At 42.1% G+C, this 19,831-nt stretch overlaps 3 protein-coding genes across 4 annotated transcripts; 2 read left to right on the top strand and 1 right to left on the bottom strand.

The window, feature by feature from the left end:
* Nucleotides 1–807: 807 nt before the first annotated feature.
* Nucleotides 808–10,589, top strand: atmin (ATM interactor). The gene is made up of 4 exons (XM_041934860.1): nucleotides 808–1,101; nucleotides 4,149–4,274; nucleotides 6,280–6,479; nucleotides 6,598–10,589. Exons 1-4 carry the CDS (start codon nucleotides 850–852, stop codon nucleotides 8,378–8,380), a joined length of 2,361 nt encoding a protein of 786 aa, XP_041790794.1. The 5' UTR covers nucleotides 808–849; the 3' UTR covers nucleotides 8,381–10,589.
* On the bottom strand, nucleotides 10,080–14,865 carry si:ch73-103b9.2 (uncharacterized protein LOC100150067 homolog). Of its 2 annotated transcripts, none has more exons than XM_041934882.1 (3): nucleotides 14,782–14,865; nucleotides 12,646–12,881; nucleotides 10,080–12,275 (listed from the first exon to the last, which is right to left on the bottom strand). In XM_041934882.1, exons 2-3 carry the CDS (start codon nucleotides 12,847–12,849, stop codon nucleotides 11,475–11,477), a joined length of 1,005 nt encoding a protein of 334 aa, XP_041790816.1. In that variant the 5' UTR covers nucleotides 12,850–12,881; nucleotides 14,782–14,865; the 3' UTR covers nucleotides 10,080–11,474. The 2 variants fall into 2 exon arrangements, with proteins under 2 accessions (XP_041790816.1, XP_041790807.1); XM_041934873.1 differs by lacking the exon at nucleotides 14,782–14,865 and adding an exon at nucleotides 13,023–13,494.
* On the top strand, nucleotides 13,638–18,495 carry LOC121605112 (protein phosphatase 1 regulatory subunit 3E). The gene has a single exon (XM_041934894.1). It carries the CDS (start codon nucleotides 14,017–14,019, stop codon nucleotides 14,938–14,940), a length of 924 nt encoding a protein of 307 aa, XP_041790828.1. The 5' UTR covers nucleotides 13,638–14,016; the 3' UTR covers nucleotides 14,941–18,495.
* The last annotated feature ends 1,336 nt before the right edge of the window (nucleotides 18,496–19,831 follow it).

Genomic DNA, 19,831 nt, shown 5'->3' with positions numbered 1-19,831 from the left:
CACTATAAGAGATGGGGTACAACCTCTACAGTCCTCCTTTTCTGCTTAAATGAATTCCAAAGTCTAACCAAAGCTAATATGAGGCTCCAGCACTTGAGTTAGCCAAATGAAGAGGGCCTTAAGTTACAGCGTGTGCTGGTTCACAGGTTATCCTTTAGACCTTTGAACCCACCCAAAAGTGAAAACAAAGAACAAAACAGTTTTTTAGCTTATACTCAAATATTTTTTTTATGTTTTTCTTTACAGAAGAATTGTATGGTTATGTAAGAGTTAATTGGGACATGTAGTGAGTGGGGAAATTCTAGCTATGTAATGACGATACTATTTCTGAATAATCTTCAGCACATTTGTACTACAATTTGTTATTACTGATGTGGCTGGCGTATACAGCACATAAATATATCTGAGATAAGCTAATATTGGCTAATGTTTTGGTGAATGGCTTCTTAGAACACTCTATTAGAGATGGCTATGAAATTACTAAAGTCGATATTGTTTCTTTATTTTAGCATCTGCTACAACCCAGAATGTGTATGGTTTGCACAATAAATGCTTCAAATTTCTATGGGAGATGAAATAATATTGTATCAACCAACATTGAGTAAAAGGAAATATTGAATATCTAAATACAGTCTCACTCGAAAATCAGCCACATTGGACAACTAAAGTCTGATTGTAAACCTTAATTTTGCAAAACGAAAGTAGTATGCGTATACCGGATGTGACGTTGCTAAACTGTCCCAAACGTCCTTTTGGTGGAAGGTAGCGAAGCAGCCTTTCAGTCAAAGCTGAGGGACGGTATGTCACTCTTCATTCAATGCTGCTGTGGGGCTCCCTGCCAAACACAGAATGGACTGTCAACACAGAAACATGGCTTCCTCTGCAACGGGCAAGACGAATAACAGAGATAACGCTGTAAACGACGGTCCGAAATGTCACGAAGAGTCTTTGTCGCAGTTACGGGAAATAATAAAACCCACCATAACGGAGCTAACCAAAGAAGTGAGGACGAACATCCTCTGCACCGTGGAAGGATGTGGCAAGATTCTGCCCAACACACCTGCATTGAACATGCATCTTGTTAAGTCACACAGAATAAAGGTAAAGGCTTTCAAAACCTGCTTAATTTTCATACGGTTCAAGGGTGTGCGTAAATGCAATGCTAACTCGGCTAACCCAGGGTCGTGAGAGCACTGTCATAAAACTGGAAAACGCAAGTCATCCATAACAAATTCGTTTTAGCTAACACACAGCAGTGATGCTCAGCAACCACGACGTTAGACTGAGTGTTAGGTAAAAGTTCACGTAGTTTTTATGTCAGCGAAGCTCCGTAACATTTAGCTGGTAACTGTTTAGTTTGCCGTTAGCGAGCTAGCTACACTCGAACTAGCTAGCGTTACTATGTCATCAATTAATGATTGGATCGCACGTGATGATGGTTACTGCATTTTACGATACATATCAAGCTACACCCTTAGGTTTCGCCTGGTGGACTGTCCGTAGTTTTTTCGGAGCATCTCATTCTGACCGTAGTAGTTTAAGGGAGACATCTGTGTATCATTGTGACGTTATGGTAAAGGTCGCTTCACCTTTGCGACCACTTTTGGCTGAGTCTGCTGCACAGTCGACTTCCAATGCTCAGCAGTCAGCAAAGTGGGGGCAACCATAGCATGTGCACTAAAACAAGGCTGCAACTACCTATTTTCATTAACCCGTCAGTTACTTTCTCAATCAATCAACTTGTTGTTTGGTCTATAAAATGTCAGAAAATGGTAATATATATATATATATATATATATATATATATATATATATATAAATAAAAATAAAAAGTCAATCAAAGCTCAAGATGACATCCTCAAATATCTTGTAATGTTTACCTTTATAAGACTGGAATAGGAGACTTTAGAGGGGTTTTTGTTAAAAACACTCAAACCGATGAATTGTTTATCAGAATAGTTGGCGATTGATTTAACAGTTGACAGCTATCAGTGATAAATTTACTAATAGACTTCGGTCCAGAGCTTAACAAAGTATTTTGACTCTGGCTCTTATGTTGTCTCTGCACTGGGAGGCAATAATTCACTGTTTCCCCTCCATGAAAGAAGTTCTATACTGGGAAAGGCTGCCTTTTGTCCTGCAGGAGACTAAGCTCTTTGTCTAGAATAGGTGAATGTGAGAATTTGAATGAGCTCTAAGAGGTAGTCCATGTCCCCCATGGCCCAGCTAGAAGAGTGTTTAAAGGCCCAGTCAGTGGTTCTACCATATAAATTTGGGCTACAAAGTTTGATAATTAGTCTTTTACCTCAATGCCTAAACATTACTAGTGTAAACAGACCTTTAAGAGCTAAAGGAAATGTTGGAAGTTTGTATTTAGTTGTTGTTCACTTTTAATCAGCTACTTTGAGTAACAGCAGATTCAAATCCTGTGTTTTGATTTTTCATCGTGCAGCCACACTTGCATCATGGATTGTGCCTTTAAAGCAGGCATCTCAAACTGATTCCATAAAGGTTCGTGTGGCTGCAGGTTTTTGTTCCAACCTAGGAGGAGCACACCAGGCCAACTAATCAACATCAAGGTATCACTTAGTTATCAGCTGAAGACTGAGATCAGCTGATTAATTGATTCCAGCCTGGTGTGCTCCTCCTTGGTTGGAACGAAAACCTGCAGCCACACGGCCCTTTATGGAATCAGTATGAGATGCCCGCTTTAAAGTTATGTGAAACCTCTGTTAGCACTGGTGAGGATTTTCTGGTTGACATGATGACAAAGTTCTTAAAAGCTAGACTGGCTCACTCTAAGCTTAGTTTGCATTATTCATGGAGTCTGACTGCAGGAATGAGACATCATTTGTTACACTATATATGTTTATCTTATGTCCACTTTCACACCACTATAGCTCTCCTGCATCGTTGCGCAGCAGTAATGTATTTGTTGATCACTCTGTTTCTTACTGGTTATAAAGAGAGATGCATTTCATTTCAACTTCACTCAGCCTTTAACACGTCTAATGTGACTATTTTGGCTAGGCTTTTAACTGTCTTCCTATCCATACCACTTACCACAGCAGCAAGGAGGAGCAGAATTAAACTCTTACTCTGACGTATTGCTATATTGTACAGTCTCCCAGAACAATTGCTATTTAAAAGGCTGTGGACTGACTCTGGTGTGGAAAAGGCAGTGAATCTGGCCACAGCCAGCTGCTGACTGATGACAAGTAATGTCTTGACATGACTCAGACTTTAGCCTACGGCTAGATGATGTAGCTGGAGCCAGCTCCCAACATTCACTGTTAGCAAAATGTGTTGTTATGATAACTCCTTATGATTAGCTGGAGGGTGTTTGTCAGCTTTAACTGTTCTGCTCCCTCCAGTGTTGACATCAGATGGAGGTGACCTTGACCACTGGAAGGCTGCAGTATTAATGACTGTTATGGAGCGTGATGGTTTTGCCTGTTTTCACCATGCAGGGTACATTCATTGTACTTGCTGGTTTCTGTGATACATGTGCTATTCATTGACTTTTACTATAGAATGTGTTAGCAGTTGATTGAAGTCTGCCATGGGACTAAAAGAGGACCAGTGGTACAGAAAGCTTTTAAATCCAGTGTACTGTCAGGCTCATTAATGTCTTTTTTAGTAATGTCGAGTGTACTGCTAATACAGAAACATGACGTCTTGCACAAGGCTATATTTATAATCACATCATAATTACCTACACGGACTAAGGAGAGCAAGACAGTGTGCAACCATTGCTTTTGCATTTGAAATATGAATAAAGAATTAGTATTTTTAATTTTTTTTCATTTTGCATTTTTTATTGAAATTTCTTTTGTATTTTTAATTGCAGTTGACAGTTAATGCCTTTTAGAGCAGTTATTATAAGAAATGTTGTATGTCAAATAAAACTGCAGTCTGTCAGCTAACACTGATTGTCAGTCACAAGCTAAACCTGTTGGACCGCTAACTTAAAACTTTGCTCGATCTCTTGAAATGAATTGTATTTGTGGTGATTTAGGAATTTATGGTATTCTTTAACACTCATTGTAAGCCATGCTGAGTAAAGGTATGTTATAAACACCTAAAATTCAAATGTCTTTCTCCTGTGTCCTCTCTCTTTGTCTTTTGTCGGCATTGTCACCCCTCAGGATGGTATGGTCAATCCCACGGTCAGAAAGGACATGAAAGGCTCTCACAAGCTTTACTGCTGTCCCATTGAGGGTTGTCCCAGAGGGCCAAACAGACCCTTCTCCCAGTTCTCCCTGGTTAAACAAGTAAGCCTTTCCTACAATGACCTGTAATCCTATCCATTCAAACAATGTAGTAAAATTATGTGATCTCATTTCTATGGAATAGATCTTCATGTCTTATTCATCACCAAATGTGTCACAAAAATCCATATTACAGCAATGATGCAATCCTTAGTTTATCTGTACCCAGATACAAAATTTCTGCAGCCACTTATTGGTCAGTACTAAATACTGTTTCCATGATTCATTGGTGCACTTAATAAAAGCCTTAAATCTTTGTTCCCTCCTACAAAGCTTCAGTGTCTGGCTACATAAGCTAACCTAAGTTTGTCCCTTATACAAAATATTTCCCTGAGGGGTTAATTTATGAGCAACAGCCTTTTAAGTTGTCTTCTTCCCTAAGTGTTTAGACTAAGGCCTTCACAGTAGTTACTGTCATAATACAGCACATGTACACTTGTGTTGCCATGGTTATGCTTCACTCACATCATCATCCTTCAACAGTATTTGACAGCATTATTGTCAGTGTTAGCTAGTGTCTCCAAAATGGACAACTAAGAGTATATAAAAAGAAAGCCAAACTGGACAGGAGACGAGAATGTTGTTCTCCTTAAATCATATGGAACATGCAAACACATAATCCAAAGTAAATTTAACCTAGTCATAACATATACGCACTAGCAGAAGATGTGGAAGAAGGAACTGACAAAATCGATGCAAGAAATCTTGCAGTGAAATGACCTGTAGATGAAGTAATATGAACATGTTACTCTGACAGCAATAAAGGAGGTAGCCTTAGCTAGCCTAAGGTAACAAGAGTTAACAAAACTAGTGAGATTTAGTAAAACTAAAGCTAACGTTGATGTATGAGACAGAGTTCTGTTAACATTTGGCTAGCTAACCAGCTACATCAAACCTGTGCTCACTAACAAATTGCCCATGGCTCATAGTGTCCAGTGGGTTTTCCCTGTCCCGAAAAAATGCGTCTTGGTTTCTTCTCCTCCCCTTCAGTCACCATATATTCAGCCAGTCTCATGTTCACAAATTGTTTGAAGACTGGTATGGGTCCTTTAAATTCTTTTTCTGAGGAAAATGCTACTACTAAGGACTAAAACACATAAGGGAATGCTTAAGTAACACTTAGAGATCAAAGGGTTTTCCTTTACAACATCCTCTGCAACCGGGCTCTGAGCTTTTGACAGAACTTCACAGCCTTTGAATGTAAAAAAAAAAAATGTTAAACTCAAAAAATATATCATATTTGATGAAGTGAGTTTAAAGTTATACAGACCAGCCTTCATTTCAAGAAGTGGTTAATGTACTTGACTTGACTTGACTGATCAAACAGAACAGTTGCCTAAAAACTTAAACTGTACATAACTTAAAATATTACAGGGAGACTTTGCGTCTGTATGCGCTGAGTCAGATATTGTTGTGGAAGAAATGAAAAGGCTACGCCCGTTTCTGGTCAAGACTTGAAAACAAGGAGGAATGTTGCCAGAATGTAGCCTCCATCCAACGCGCTTACCAGGTGTGCAATGTTGCATAACCTGAAATTCATTAATATTCATTCAATTTGAAATATTTTCTTTTTGAATTGTTGAAACTGTATCCATCCACCACATGGTTAGACCGATGTGAAAATGTAAAAAAAAGCCATGAACACCGAATTCAGACAAATTAAAACAGAAATCACGGAATTATGAAAAATAAAGGGGAGTCTATAGGAAATGAAAACTAATTTCAGAAGACTCTAATCTGACCCTTGTAGCATCAAGGACTGCAAAACACTGAGCAGAACTGTCCTCGTTTCCCAATTTTGTCTAAATAATACATTGGACTGTAATTGTTTCTGGATCACAAGATAAAAATGATTCCTCTCACTTTGCTTTTGGCTCTTTTTTTCCATGCTGAAGTTTCTAATTTTGTAATTTAAAAGCTCTACATTCTTTACGTTGGTAATGACCATAGGTTAACAAAAGTTTAAAGCAATTGTATGCGACATGCTCTCTGATCTGTTTCATTTTAGCACTTCATGAAGATGCATGCAGAGAAGAAACACAAGTGCTTCAAGTGCAACAATGGCTACAGCACAGAGTGGGACCTAAAGAGGCACATAGAAGACTGTGGGAAGACCTACCACTGTACATGTGGCTGCCCCTATGCTAGTAGGGCTGCACTGCTTTCACATATCTACAGGACAGGCCATGAGATTCCTACAGAACACAGGCATGTACATGCACGAAACTGCGTGATATTGAATGATTTGATACTGAAACTTGTGCTTTAGATTTGACTAAAAATCATTTTGACTGGCTTTCTCTGTGTCTGTTTTGTTTCTTTACAGAATTCCGCCAGTCAAAAAGCGAAAGATGGAGAAACTGTTAAGTGGTTCTGAAAAGGTCAAGACCAGTGAGTTGACCTGTCAGATCATGTCTGTTAGTAAAGAGCAGACAGAGACTACTTTCTCTTCTGATACAACTGTTCATATCCCAGACTCAGTGAATCAGAACTCCAACCCTCGTAAGAACCTCCAGAAGTTGCTCCTACCAAAGCCCAAGATGGCTTTGGTTAGTGTTCCTGTGATGCAGTTAGCCCACCTGCCAGTCCTCCTTCCATCTACAGAGAGTGGAGCTCTGAGGTCTGTAGTGCTGGCAGTGGACAGCCAAGGCTCTGTCAGCACCCTTCACCTCCTGCCACAAGCCACGGGAGCTGTGGTGCCCCAACTTGATGCTAAGAGTATGGTTTTCAAGGATAGCATGCCCACTTCCCGCTCCAGCCAGGGGCCCATCAGCACGGGAGTGCAGGTCAGCCCGGATCCTGGAAACACAGAAGATTCAGCCAGCCTGGCAGGACAACGGGGAAGAAGCACTTCCACCACCATTCAGACGGACAAATCGTACTTGTCAAAAATACCTACAGGAGTCGGGGTTGCGGAGGGAATAGGCTTGTGCCCTGTGGGTGAGTCCTCAGTGTCGTCCTGCTCCCAAACAGACATCAGCGTGAGTGCCCAAGTCCTCCTGCCAGTCAGTGTTGAAACACAGACATTCTCCTCCCGGGCCAAAGCCACATCCTCTATTGGAGCTCAGACAGACAGCCAGTGCATGAGCCAAATTCCCTGCTCCTCCTCATCTGTGCCCCCATACAAAACCAGGCAGACCCAGACACACTTTGCCTTGCCACAATCTGAGGAGAAGGCTCAGGACCAGGCTATGATGTGTTCTGACCTATTTGGCAGTGACTCCCTCAGTGTCTCCACCCAGACAGTTGTGGACATAGATGACACCCTCACTTCTGCAGGAAGCAGTCTATATGAGGACTCAAAGTCAGCGAGTGGTCTGTGTTTTGGAGTGCAGACAGATGAGCTCAACTCAAACAACATGGCAGACAACCAGACCCAAACAATGACTTTGCTAAGTGACCTAGAAAACATTCTGTCTGACAGCATGTCAGGCCACCAGGTGCTCACTGAGGCCTCTACAGGCTGTGGGTCAGGTCTGGGCTCTGTTCAGGAGCAGCACAATGGCATTGACTTTGACTTTGAAGAGTTTCTCAATGCTGTGCACATTCAGACGCAGACAGAGGAGAGTGAGCTGGGAGGACTGGGTGGTGACACGCCGCTGGAGTCTCTGGACATCCAGACCCAGACAGACTTCCTGCTGATGGATGAACTGGACCAAAGCGAGGGAGCAAGTCGAACCCAAGCCAGTGATCTGGAGCTATTCGATACTCAAACCCAGACTGACCTCAATTTCCTGCTGAGCGCCGGAAGCCACATGCCCCTGAGCAGCATCCTGCGACACTCCAGCTTTTCCATGAGCACCGAGTCGTCAGATACAGAAACACAGACAGATCTCCCTTCATTTGCCACAGGCCTCTCTGCTCAGGCCCCTGTCAGTCAGGGCGAGCATGCAAGGCTGCTGAACAGCACAGAGACGCAGACCGTGACCAGCCAGGCAGAAGGCCTCGGACATCTCTTCCTGACGAGCAACGAAACACAAACTGTCATGGATGACTTCTTGTCAGCCGACCTGGCGTGGAATATGGAGTCCCATTTCAGCTCTGTGGAAACCCAGACATGTGAGGAGCTTTGTGCTCTCTTTCAGCACCCTGAGAAACCCAACAGCTGAAGCCGTCTTAGTGAAGCTGCCTAAGCTTTTTGCAGTACAGGTTTCTCATGTCTGCCTCTTGCTGTGAGAGGAATCAGTCTACACTGTCCTCCAGCGGACCACAGTCTTAGCAGTAAGAAGTCTGCGAAAATGTCTTTGAACATTCCACTGGAGACACCATGTCCAGAGCCTTTCCAGGTATATCTCCTGACAGCTCCGCTGCACTTTATTAGCTCAACGGGCATGAAATATCAGCTCCTGTGACAGTTTACATATTTATTTGCACATAAAGTAACATATTGTACGTGTCTTTTCTGAAATGGCAGTTTACTTCTATATTTCAGTGTATAACCACCATGACTGGTTTTCGCTGTTTGGTCTTACTAGCAGTTTAAAAAATAACTCAACATTTCATCAATTTTAGATTTGCGCTTAAAAGGGATGACATCTTCAGCTGTGCGTGACTGTCAAGAAAAGGCTTATAAAATTGTCACTCTGTATGCCAGCTTTCAGACGTGCATAAACAGCATGAACAGCTTCATCTCAGCTGCACAGCAAACAGCACTGCGTGTTTAGTTTACGCATGTTCGTAAATGTGCACGAAGCCTTCGCTCGGTCGGCAGCACAGAAGCATAAAATATCTCTTCTCAGCTTGTGCATTTGACGGCTGCCTCTGCTCATGTTGCCTTGTCAGCGGCAGCAGGAATATAAACCCTGAATTACATCTTGCAAGCTTTGCAGCCAGTGGAAAACTTGACCAGTGAGAACGATCGGCTTTATGTTTTCCAAGATAAAACCCCACAAAGCCTTCAACAGTGAACAAGGCATCGCTCAACACTGTTAAGATGCATCTCTGAAGCATACAGTTACCCATACAGATGTGGCACAATAATAATGAAATGTTTATGTCTTGTCAGTTGTTGCGCACCTTCCATTGAAATGTGTTAGTGAGGTATGATGTTGTGAAAACACTTGTTTGCATCTAGGCCTCTCTATCTAAGCAGTCAGTTCAAGTCAGTAAACAGATTAGGCTGTCATTGTCTTTGACTTATTCATTAGCTGGGTGTAAGTGTATACAGTAGCAGTACTCAGTGCTCGGGTGATCCAGTAATGTTACTGTACAGAAACACGTAGTGGATTAGAGCAGGGTTTAGCATAGAGTTGTTGTATGTATTCACCACCTGATTCTGACTGAAAGGAGTCCTGTTGAATATCTTCTGTTAAAATCATCGGATTTTCCACCATTAACAATCAGACACAACATTTTAATTAATTTTATTTTTCTCTTCTAAGCAACTAAACTTTTAATTATGTTTTCCATTCTACTGTTGCACTGAGTTACCTCATTAAGCAGAGGCACCACATGCAGACTATGCTCTACTAAGGAACCTAGAGCTATAAGCCTTGATTAATTTATTAATTTTGTTACATTGGTGCCTTAAACCAAGTATAAGCTTTAGTTCTGTAACAGACAATTTGCTGCTTTATAATTATTAACATTAACAGAATTCCATTAGCATATGTTTCGGAAAATGAACACTAAAAAATAGTCAGAATCCTTTCGGTCTTTGCTTTGCATGTTTAATCCATCGTGTATTTATGTCTCCATCATGGTTGCATGAACTGTTGGAATGGTCCTGCTCGTTGTCCATAGCTCCTATGGAAAGATTTATGTTCTGTCACATGAAAATAATGCTATGCAGCATTTTTCGAAGAGAATTTATTTGACACCATCGCACTATTTTTACGGACGGATGGTTAATGCTGTTCCGGTTTGGAGATGTTTGCAGAAACTGAAGAATGTACAGAACATGACACTGTGCCCAAGGACTACATGTTCTATTTTTTTGCATCACACTCAAACAGTTTAAGGATAATTTCCCTCGGTTAGTAATGATTTTGACACTCATATTAAATGTCAGCATTTCTTGTATTGAGATTAGTACTTCTAGTTTATGGGTATTGAATTCAGATACAGCATAGCTGCTCCCTGCTGGTTTAGTAGTACAGGGAAATGCCTTGCTTTAAAGACAATTATGTGTAGAAGTCTTGTCAGTCTCAAGTGTCAGTTACAGTGCTTTATTTCCTCTCTGTTGGGAGTGCATGTAGATATTTTCCCAGCACAAAATATTTGTTTTAGCAAAATTTGAGTTACTGTTGCCTATATGTGTAGATCTGATGGTTGCCTTGATTAATTGTTGAAGCTACACTACAGATGCTCTTAATAAACTGCTGGAAAGTGTATATTGTGGTCCTTGTCACTTAAAGAACAATGGTAGTAATATAAAACATTGCACTCAACCAATACATATAAGTGCAAAAATAGTTCTTCTTTTCACTTAAATGCTGTTAAATCGGACATACTGATATCTGGCTTTTGCTGGATGTGGGAACTCTTTACAAGTTGGTTTTAAATAACCCTTTTATTTTACATGCATATGTAGGTAAGAAATTTGTCTAATTAGGTCATCACTGCAGCTCTTTTGTTTGTAGAACATTCCCACTAAGCTGGTTATTTTTGTTTCAGAGGGCGGCTAAACAAAGAGGTAGTAATAAAGCATGGTAACAAGATCCTCCTAGTTGTAAATAATGTTACAGTAATTAGCTGACCTTTGGAGACCCACATGACATGGCACTGATAACCACTGTACCCAGAACCCATCCACAATCACCCCAAATCACCTACTGACTCATATAAGATGAAAGTTGTATATGTTTAAATTTGACAGAGCAGATGCAATAGTTTGGCAACACTTAACGTCATCACGTGAAGTCACAGGATACAGTGCAACACTTACGTTCTAGCAGCTATAGCTTGTGGTTTAAGTTAGAATACTAGAACATGCGAGGCAGGTTTATGAGGTAGATGCACCATTGCTAGGTAATTACAACAGCTGAAAAATCTCTTGCAGGGTTAGTGTTGTCTGAAATATAATGGCAGACTGAACTGACACTAAACACTAAATCAAATGAATAACCTTTGAGTGACTCTCATACACTGAATTTATTCTTCCAACAAACTATTTTGATGGAAATATTTGCATGACACAAAATAAGATCTTAGGTTACCTGGTTGAACCTAAGAGTTTGAATTTACTGCATATCATCAGTCATGTCAAACATTTATTTCACAGCCCTTATACAACTTGACAGCACACATGTTCTTGCTGGGGCGCATTCGGGCTTGTGCACCTGCTGCCTGAGTGAGGCTCTTGCCCATAGTGAAACTAGTGCGGTGTGCTGTGTCACGTTTTGGGATAGACACACTTATAGCAGAGAAAAAATGGGGGTAATGCTGACATGTTTGGTGCTTAGAGGTCAGGCATGCAGAGTAAGTGGGAATATCAGGGTTAGCAACAGGGTCCACTCTTGTTCCTCTCGCCCCGTTCTTCTTATCAAACATAAAACAGTTTTCCTCTGTGGTGTCTCCCTCTGGTGCCTTCTTGCCACTGACTCTCTGAGGGTTCAGGTGTGGCGATTTAATTGGTGGTAAGAATGAAAAGTTTTTAATGGGAACCACTGTATTATTGGACCTATGGCTGTGTTTCGGAGGCTTGGTGGGCCTGTTCTGCAAAGGAGTCTTTCTGAGCATCCCTTCCTCCTCTAGTTTTTCCTCCAGTAAGAGATTTGACGAGTTTTTCTGCATTGCATTGTGGACAGGCAATTCTGAGGCATCTGTCTGCAGAGCAGCCACAGCAGCTATTCTCCAATATCCTGTGTGCTGGTTTAACGGCATGGATTTCTTAAAGCTGTTCGGCACATGAGACTCACAGCGGTGCTCTGGTACGCTGGCTGGCATCGTTGGGTCAACAGACAAGGGGGCCGGAGTGTCAGCCTCCTTATGCTTTGGTTTCCTGTATCTCTTCTGAGTCAAAAGGATGCAGCTCAGGGGAGCAACTCTGGCCCAACCTTGGACCTGTTTTAAAATTAAGTACAACAATAAACATGAAAACAACAGTTTTTATGTGTTTAATGTAAAAACACATTAAAAGAATTATCGTGCCAAATCAAATTTAAAATGAAAGTAAGCTAATATTAGTACCAATATCACACAAAATACCATATAGATGAGAGCTGGTGGTAGTGTAGTTAATCAGAAATAAAATCATACAGTCGATATTTCACTTAAAATGTAGATTAAATCATTTTACCACAGACTCCAAACTGTGACAGAGGACACTTAACCTACTTAGAATCAACATGTGCAATTGATACAACCTACTTAAAGGTAACATTGAACACCATCAGATAAAGGCAGGCAATAGGGAAGATATTCATTCACTTACAGCTTCTTCCCAACCAGAGTAACAATGATACTCATATGGCTCCAGGTCTTTCAAGAAGTCCTCCTCACTAATATCCAAAAGGGCATCAACGTGTCTCCTATCTGGAGTGCTGTAAGGCTGCTCCCCCCCTGCATCCTCCTGTGCTGGGAGCTCCTTGTCTGATCCGTCCACAGCTGTGTGATCCACTTCTTCTGAGGTCGCCATCGTGTAGTCAGCTCATGCACTCATGGTGACTTCTAGAAAAGGGTTTACAAAAAAATGAGTGTATCAAATAAGAGGCAGCTACATTGCTGATTCCTTAAAGTCGGGTCAGACAAACGTTTTGTTTTCAAGCATGGTAGAGAGCTTGAAAACAAACTGGTCCGGACCTCACTCACCGAAAGGACTCAGTCTGAATCCGTGCCGCATTTTAAACGGGTCTGTATCTCTGACTGCAGGCCAGAAAGCACCAGCCGTGGATAGGTTTTATCTCTGTGGTCGACACAGTTTCCCCTAACAGAAGTCAAGTGTTGAAGCGGTGAATGCCTTCACAGGCGAGCTGCAACGCCGTCGTCATAGCAACCCGTAGAGGCCACACGAGAAGCCGTGACGTAGAGGAAAGGGGCGGGGTTACCGCGCCGCCGCTACAGTCCGCTGTGCTCCAGATGAACTATTACATCTCTGTTATGCAATAAGACGCCCCCCACCCCTGTAATCCAGCGAGGCGCACAGCAATAGAATAGAGTACAATGCAATAGGACTGAGATTTATGATAACTGTCAGTGTGATTAACCCTGTCTACTGTCTCATCAGTCAGGGCTTTATCGGAAAACCAAATTCATACAAAATATGTTTAAAGTGTTTTTTTGTTTTTTTTTTCTGTGGGTCATTAACTATGATACTGCCACAGTGTGAAAACGGGGAAGTTAACCGGTTTTTCACTTCAGTAGGAGGAAACCATTTTGGTTAGTTGCTACGTTCAGTTCTGCACGTAGAGCTCCTGTAGACGTCAAACTCTGCCCCCCCAGGTTTATATAAGACGTCGGGGGACAATGTTCGTTCACACGAAACGCATGAAAATGTCGGCGAGTGGTGGTCGCTGCGAAGAGCGAAGTGCTCTCTTTTTATCCTTTTTGCAGTGAGCTGCCAACGGGACTTATTCTTCACACGTCGGGACGTAAAGAGACCCATCTGCAGAGCAAACTCGCACTTTGCTGGTGCACAACCACAGCCTGGCTTATTGGTCCAGAGCTGCGCAGTGTCAGCGTCTGACGCAGCTGGAGCACCTATCCGCGAGGGGGAACGCTGACACCTGACGGCTCCATCTCTTGACACGCCGGTCTTTTCCACCGCGACCACTTCGGCTCTGTGCTGCAGGATCTGCTGCGTTTTATGGAAGAGGAGTCTTCGCATACTGTCCTGGTCATGCTGCCCCCGAAGAACTGCCTGCCGAGGAACTACAGCTGCATTGCCGGACTGTTCGGAAGCCTGGCTGCGGCGAACCCTCGGCTTGAAGATGGGGAAGAATTGGACAGGATGAACGGCACTTGCGAGCCCATCGAGAGCCCAGTGGTGGACGAGAGACCGCGGGGCAGAGAGATCTTCCTCAAGCCTCCACAGAGTCCAAATCTGCGTCGGAGGTGCAAGTCGTTGCCCACACCCACAGAGAGAGCAAAGTTAGAGATCTCCCGCAGCAGAAGTCCGACCAGTCAGAAGAAGGTCCGGTTCGCCGACTCCCTGGGCCTGGAGCTCACTTCAGTGAAGCACTTTGACGATACAGAAGAGCCAGAGGTGCCGGAGCGCATACTGGCAAAACTACCCAAGGGACCCCTCCACCTTAATCATTTGGAAACAAAATTCCCCCGCCCCCCCGCGCAGTCTGTGTTCATGGAGTTGCAGTTCACCAACCCCGGCACACTACCCGGCTTTGAGGAGAAAGTGAGGGAGGTGAAAGTCCTGCTGGAGAGCGTGGAGACGGACGAGTTCAGCCTCTCCGGGTTTGTGCGCGTGTTGAATCTGGCTTTCGAAAAAAGCGTCTCTCTGCGTTATTCCCTAAACAACTGGATAACATTTATGGACAGTTTGGCGTCCTATGTGCCTAGCTCAAGCGACGGCGTCACCGATAAGTTCCGCTTCAAGGTCGTCATGCCCACCTACCTCGACAACGGAGGCACGCTGCAGTTTGCAATTAAATACTGTGTCGGCGGCCAAGAGTTCTGGGACAATAATAACGGGAACAACTACAAAGTGCGGCGTCACCGGTTCAAGATGTCCCCGCCACGGGAATGGGAGAATGGATGGATTCACTTTATCTGAGCTGTGCAGTCTGCGCTGGCACACTGCGTGCGTAACTTGCGCGTAACTGATCCCCGGGTACCTTAGTTCAGACTGTAGCCTGTTAAAGATTATTATTTTCTGCCATTGTCAGAACACACACATGCTGTGACACTGAAAACAATTTCCCACAACGATCAAATATTTTGGTAGCAGAATGAGTGTTGAAGACTACTGTATAAGCCTTTGATAGGTGCCCGGTGCGGGATGCTGTTAGATAATTTGCCTTGATGTCAGGGCTCTGTACAGCTTGGTGCCCTTTGGGAGGGCATGTTCACGTTATGTAATGTAGGAACACGTGCCACAGAAAACGTGCCGGGCAATGCCGACTTCAGGCATCGCTGTTCCTTCCAGGAGATGCTGTGAATGGATTTGGTGGCATGGGGATGTTTAAATGATCTGTTTGCGTTGAACGTGTGCAAACCTACTGGCTTAATGGGAAGCAGAGAGCATCACATTGTAGCTGGTGTGGATGCCAAGCGAACCTAGTATCGTACTCTTGGGGTGGTCTCCTGCAGGCTGGTGGGGCAACACACACACTGAGATGACTGACAGAAATTGCTGCTGGTCATTTCCTCCAAAAAAAAATTCAACGTATAATTTCCCACCGTCATGCCATTGAGAAATGCCTTATTAAAAGCCATGATGTGGGACGTTGTGCGTTGAATGTTGAACAGTATTTTCTTCATTGAGTATACTAAATGCATTAGATGGTTATCATCATAAATTCACATTTTAAAAGGCCTACAGGTTCTGGGAATTAGCTAGTGTCCAAATACCTGTTGGCTTCCAATCCAGGGACACCATCCTCAGTCATAAACCTGCCCTTCTAGACATATATATTTTTTTAACCTACTTAACACCCATTGTACATTTTTTGCTGAATTAATGTAAAAAAGATTAAATGTTTCATCAAACTCAAAAATCAAGGAGGCCTCCCTGAGTTCAAAGTGGAAGTCCCCAAATTACCAGCAGCATGCACATATCCATCAAATCTAAAAGGCTATATTTCAGAAGAATGGGCTTCAACACTCTCTGATAGGACGGTTTTTCCTGAATGAACCCCCCAAACTTGGTGGACAATGCATCTTGTAGCTGTTTGCAAGGTTTACCTCAGACTCTTCTTCTTCAGGCTGATCGTTATAAGACAGATGTTATTTTCACAGTAATTATTTTCTAGCAGATACAAACAGAAAAGTATTATTGTACATTTGAATATTAAAAACACAATGCATATTCATTTCTAATGTTCTTGTTTGCACTGCGTACCTCCGTTTTCCACAGAGCAGTGTTGTCTACAAACAAAGTAGCTATTACACGGACGACTGTGTTTAACCGGCTTCTATCTTAAGTCACCACTGTGCAAGATTAGTGCTGCTCCTTGTGCCCCACAGTTAAGTGGTATGAACCACATTACACACTCACATTTCCATCCTTAAGTTGCAAACTGTTGTCAGACAACTTAATTTCCATACCACAAGCCTTGATTGATGTTACACAACCAGTCTGCCTTTTTCAGACAACCGCCCATGTCACATCTATATGTTTTTTATTTATTCACTGGGGAGTGGTCTTCTGAACCTGCTCTCCATCATTTGTGATCAGTGATTGACGTAGGCAAACAAGTTTACCGAAATGCAAATATCCATCAGGCTTTTTTTTTAGTTGTTTGATATAAACAGTGTTTGTGGGCATGTAGAGAGTTGAGCCTACAGTTCAGTAAGTGGAGGAACAACAGCCAGGGTGCTTTTAATTCCTGTGCTCCAACTGTGATCTGAGCATCACTTTGTCCTTTGTTTACATCACTGTGGCCTCAGAGAGAGGCTTTCCATTTAATGAGGCCATCAGGTTAGGATGTGGATAAAGACTATTCCTGTAACCACTTAGGTTTTGGAGCAGCTCCACTGTGAATCCATCAGTAATGTTCGCGTCTACGTCTGAAATGGTTTGTTTTGAAGCTGAAATGCTCTACATGATGTGAGAATAGAAGTTTTGCTGAAGTCAGAGTTGAGATGATAAATACTTTCACCACGTTCAGCTTTATCATGTACAGAGCTGCTTTTTTCTCACCTGTTTATTTAATTACACTGTGGATATAAAAGGCCTGGCTGTGGCAGAGCTTGCTGTGTGCTGGTGAATCAGTGGCATATTGTCTGCTTTGGTCTGTGTAAACTTTGTTGAAGCGTTCATGCAATGCAATACCAGAAAGCAGTAATTATCCAGGCTGAGGCAACTGATGTGGATACAGAGAGATGCATCAATACCAATCAGTCACTGTTATCACAGATTGTGTTTTTTAGATTTTAACATTTGAATTTGCTCTGTTTCGTCAACACTGTACAGTTCAGGACACAAATGACTGTCTGAATATGTTGCTTTCTCCAAGTTCCATTCCATGTGACTCTTTGGTTTAACTTGCTGATGCTATTGGTGCATCCCTGCCACAGAGAAAATGCTCTGTTTAGATTTTCACCTCAATGTACGCATAACATTTTGCATCAGAACTCACTGATATATAGATGTGTATGTAATTGTGTTAATGTTTCATATTGAATGTCTTCCTATTACTGTTCTATGTTGTGTGTATACTGAAGCATTTTAAAAGCAGAATTGAGAGAGGTGAATGGTAAAGGTTTGTTGTCTGATGACCCTGTGAAGTTGAAAGATAAAATATAAGCCCAAACTGAATGAATTCTAAAGCACACATTGTATAAAATTTTAAAATCAAACCTTACTTCGAGATAATTTAAAATAAGGCTTCATGTTAAACTGGCAATGCCAGTCTCAAAACGATGTTTTATCCGTGAGGTATTGCAGAATTTCCCCTGAAATATGAAATATATACCAACATGTGAGCAGTGTTTCTGAATGAAATGATTACATTGGAAACCCCCTTATGCACGGCTGTGGGTGTGCACTGCCTTATTGAAATGAGTTTACTTTGAGATATGAAGCAAAGCTGGAAGAATGCAAGTGCTTGTTTGCTAAGAAATAATGTGATTGTAGATGGATGAAACCAAACAAAGGCACATATCTGGGCCAGGTCGACACGGTGAGATGCACTTTGGTGTTTGATAACTTTTATCATGAGCGACTTACGATTGTAGCACACCCAGTCAAAGCAGGTCTAATGCACTTTGAGTGAGAACAAGGAAAGAGGCAGGGTTGCAGGTCACTATGTGTACAGTTTGAAAGCTTCTCCTGTGAATAGCTACTAACCAAGGTGTTTTCCATTTGCCCTTCTCTTTTCTCTTACTGTGGAAAGTCTAACTTACATCTGTCTTATTTATAACCATTGTATGGCACTGAGTTGATATAAGTGAGTTTCTTGATTTTGTAAATCCTATGCAACCCCTTTTGTGTTGTAGCATCTGCAGTCATGTGACTGTTCATCTGTGCTGTGTGCTGTCCATGTTTTTCCTCCATTTGCAGTGAATGTTAACCACACTTGCATGTACAGCTGTACTTAATTTTTCTGTTTAGTTTTTAATGTAACCTTTATTTTGTTAAAACAATGGTTAATAAAGGCATTTGTGATGGAAACTAAATACTCTGCCTGTACTTAAGTATCAAAATCACGCACATCTCTATACCACATCTTTTCATTCATTTCTCCCACTGTATTATCTGAACAATTAATAAGAAAATCTGTTGCAAAATATCATAATCAGACCCATCGATCCTAAATTACATCAATCAGATTTGACTCTGCAGTTTCTGCTATGATAATATAAAATACTACTGTGATGCATGTGCAGTGTGTGACTGCAGAGCTGTTCCTGTGTGCTCCCGACATGTCCGACTATCAGGTCAGCTGAGCATCTCATTTGCTAAGGGCTGCAGCTGGTCCCCATTCATAAAGCAGCACACTGCAGTGGGCTGTAGCCATCGCCATTGTACACATGGCTCCAGACATGTCCTTGAATCGATTACATTCTGAAACCACGCCCCCTTCAGTTTATGAAAGGGAGGGGTTAGAGCTTAAAGCAGGAAGAAGTGCAGGAGAGCTGAGCAGAGGCACCAAGCAGAATATAAAAGAGCGGAAAAAAGCAAATGATAAGATGATATGTTTGAAGTGTAACCTAAAGTTAGCAGCTATTTAACTGCAGACAGAGTTAATGCAGCTGTTGGTTTATCTTTACTCTAATCAGCTGTTTTAACAGGCTTAATATGAAGAGCAAGTCTTTCTTTAAAAGATTATCAACCAGAAATTGAATCTGATCATTAAAAAGCATCCACTCACCTTGACATCACATATGGTCATGCATCCTCATGCATACGGTATATCCCCATACCTAACATTCCTAATTTGTTTTATTTCAATCGGACACTTTCTCTTCTGTTTATTTTGTGAAGCACCTTGGTTAATAAATACTAACAATCAGGCCAGCTTTCTGTGTAATGGCACAAGTTATTCTTATAGAGGATATAATAAGCCAACTGGCATGCAGCTGAATAAAGCCACAGTCTCTAGAGTCCATTAACAAAGACAGCTCTTTCATTAAAGGAGCTAAATGGCTGATAATGGCACAGTAATATGATATGTTCTTGACTGATGGAAAGTTAAGTCTGATACTGGAGGTTTTTTATTTGGAAAGCAGAATTAGCTGAGGGTGCTGCATTAAAGCTTTGTCTGCTCATGTAGAAACTATATGTTGTATATGTCGTGTATTGGGGGGGGGCTCTGTGTCAGATTAGGAACATGATCCCGCCTAATCTTCATGTAAACACAAGGCAGCGATGACTGAGCAGTGTTGGCCCAAAGTCACAGGAAGTTGAGTTCAACTTTGCTTACTTGTGTTTGTGTTGAAGGCATCCTCAGAGTTGGTAGCGGCTCTGCATTCAGCATTTCAGCAGCCAGTCAGTGTGAATC

Source organism: Chelmon rostratus, chromosome 1, assembly GCF_017976325.1.
Source record: "Chelmon rostratus isolate fCheRos1 chromosome 1, fCheRos1.pri, whole genome shotgun sequence".
Taxonomy (NCBI): Eukaryota; Metazoa; Chordata; class Actinopteri; order Chaetodontiformes; family Chaetodontidae; genus Chelmon; species Chelmon rostratus.
Note: the sequence above shows the minus strand (reverse complement) of the source record. Positions and strands in the feature narration are given on the sequence as shown.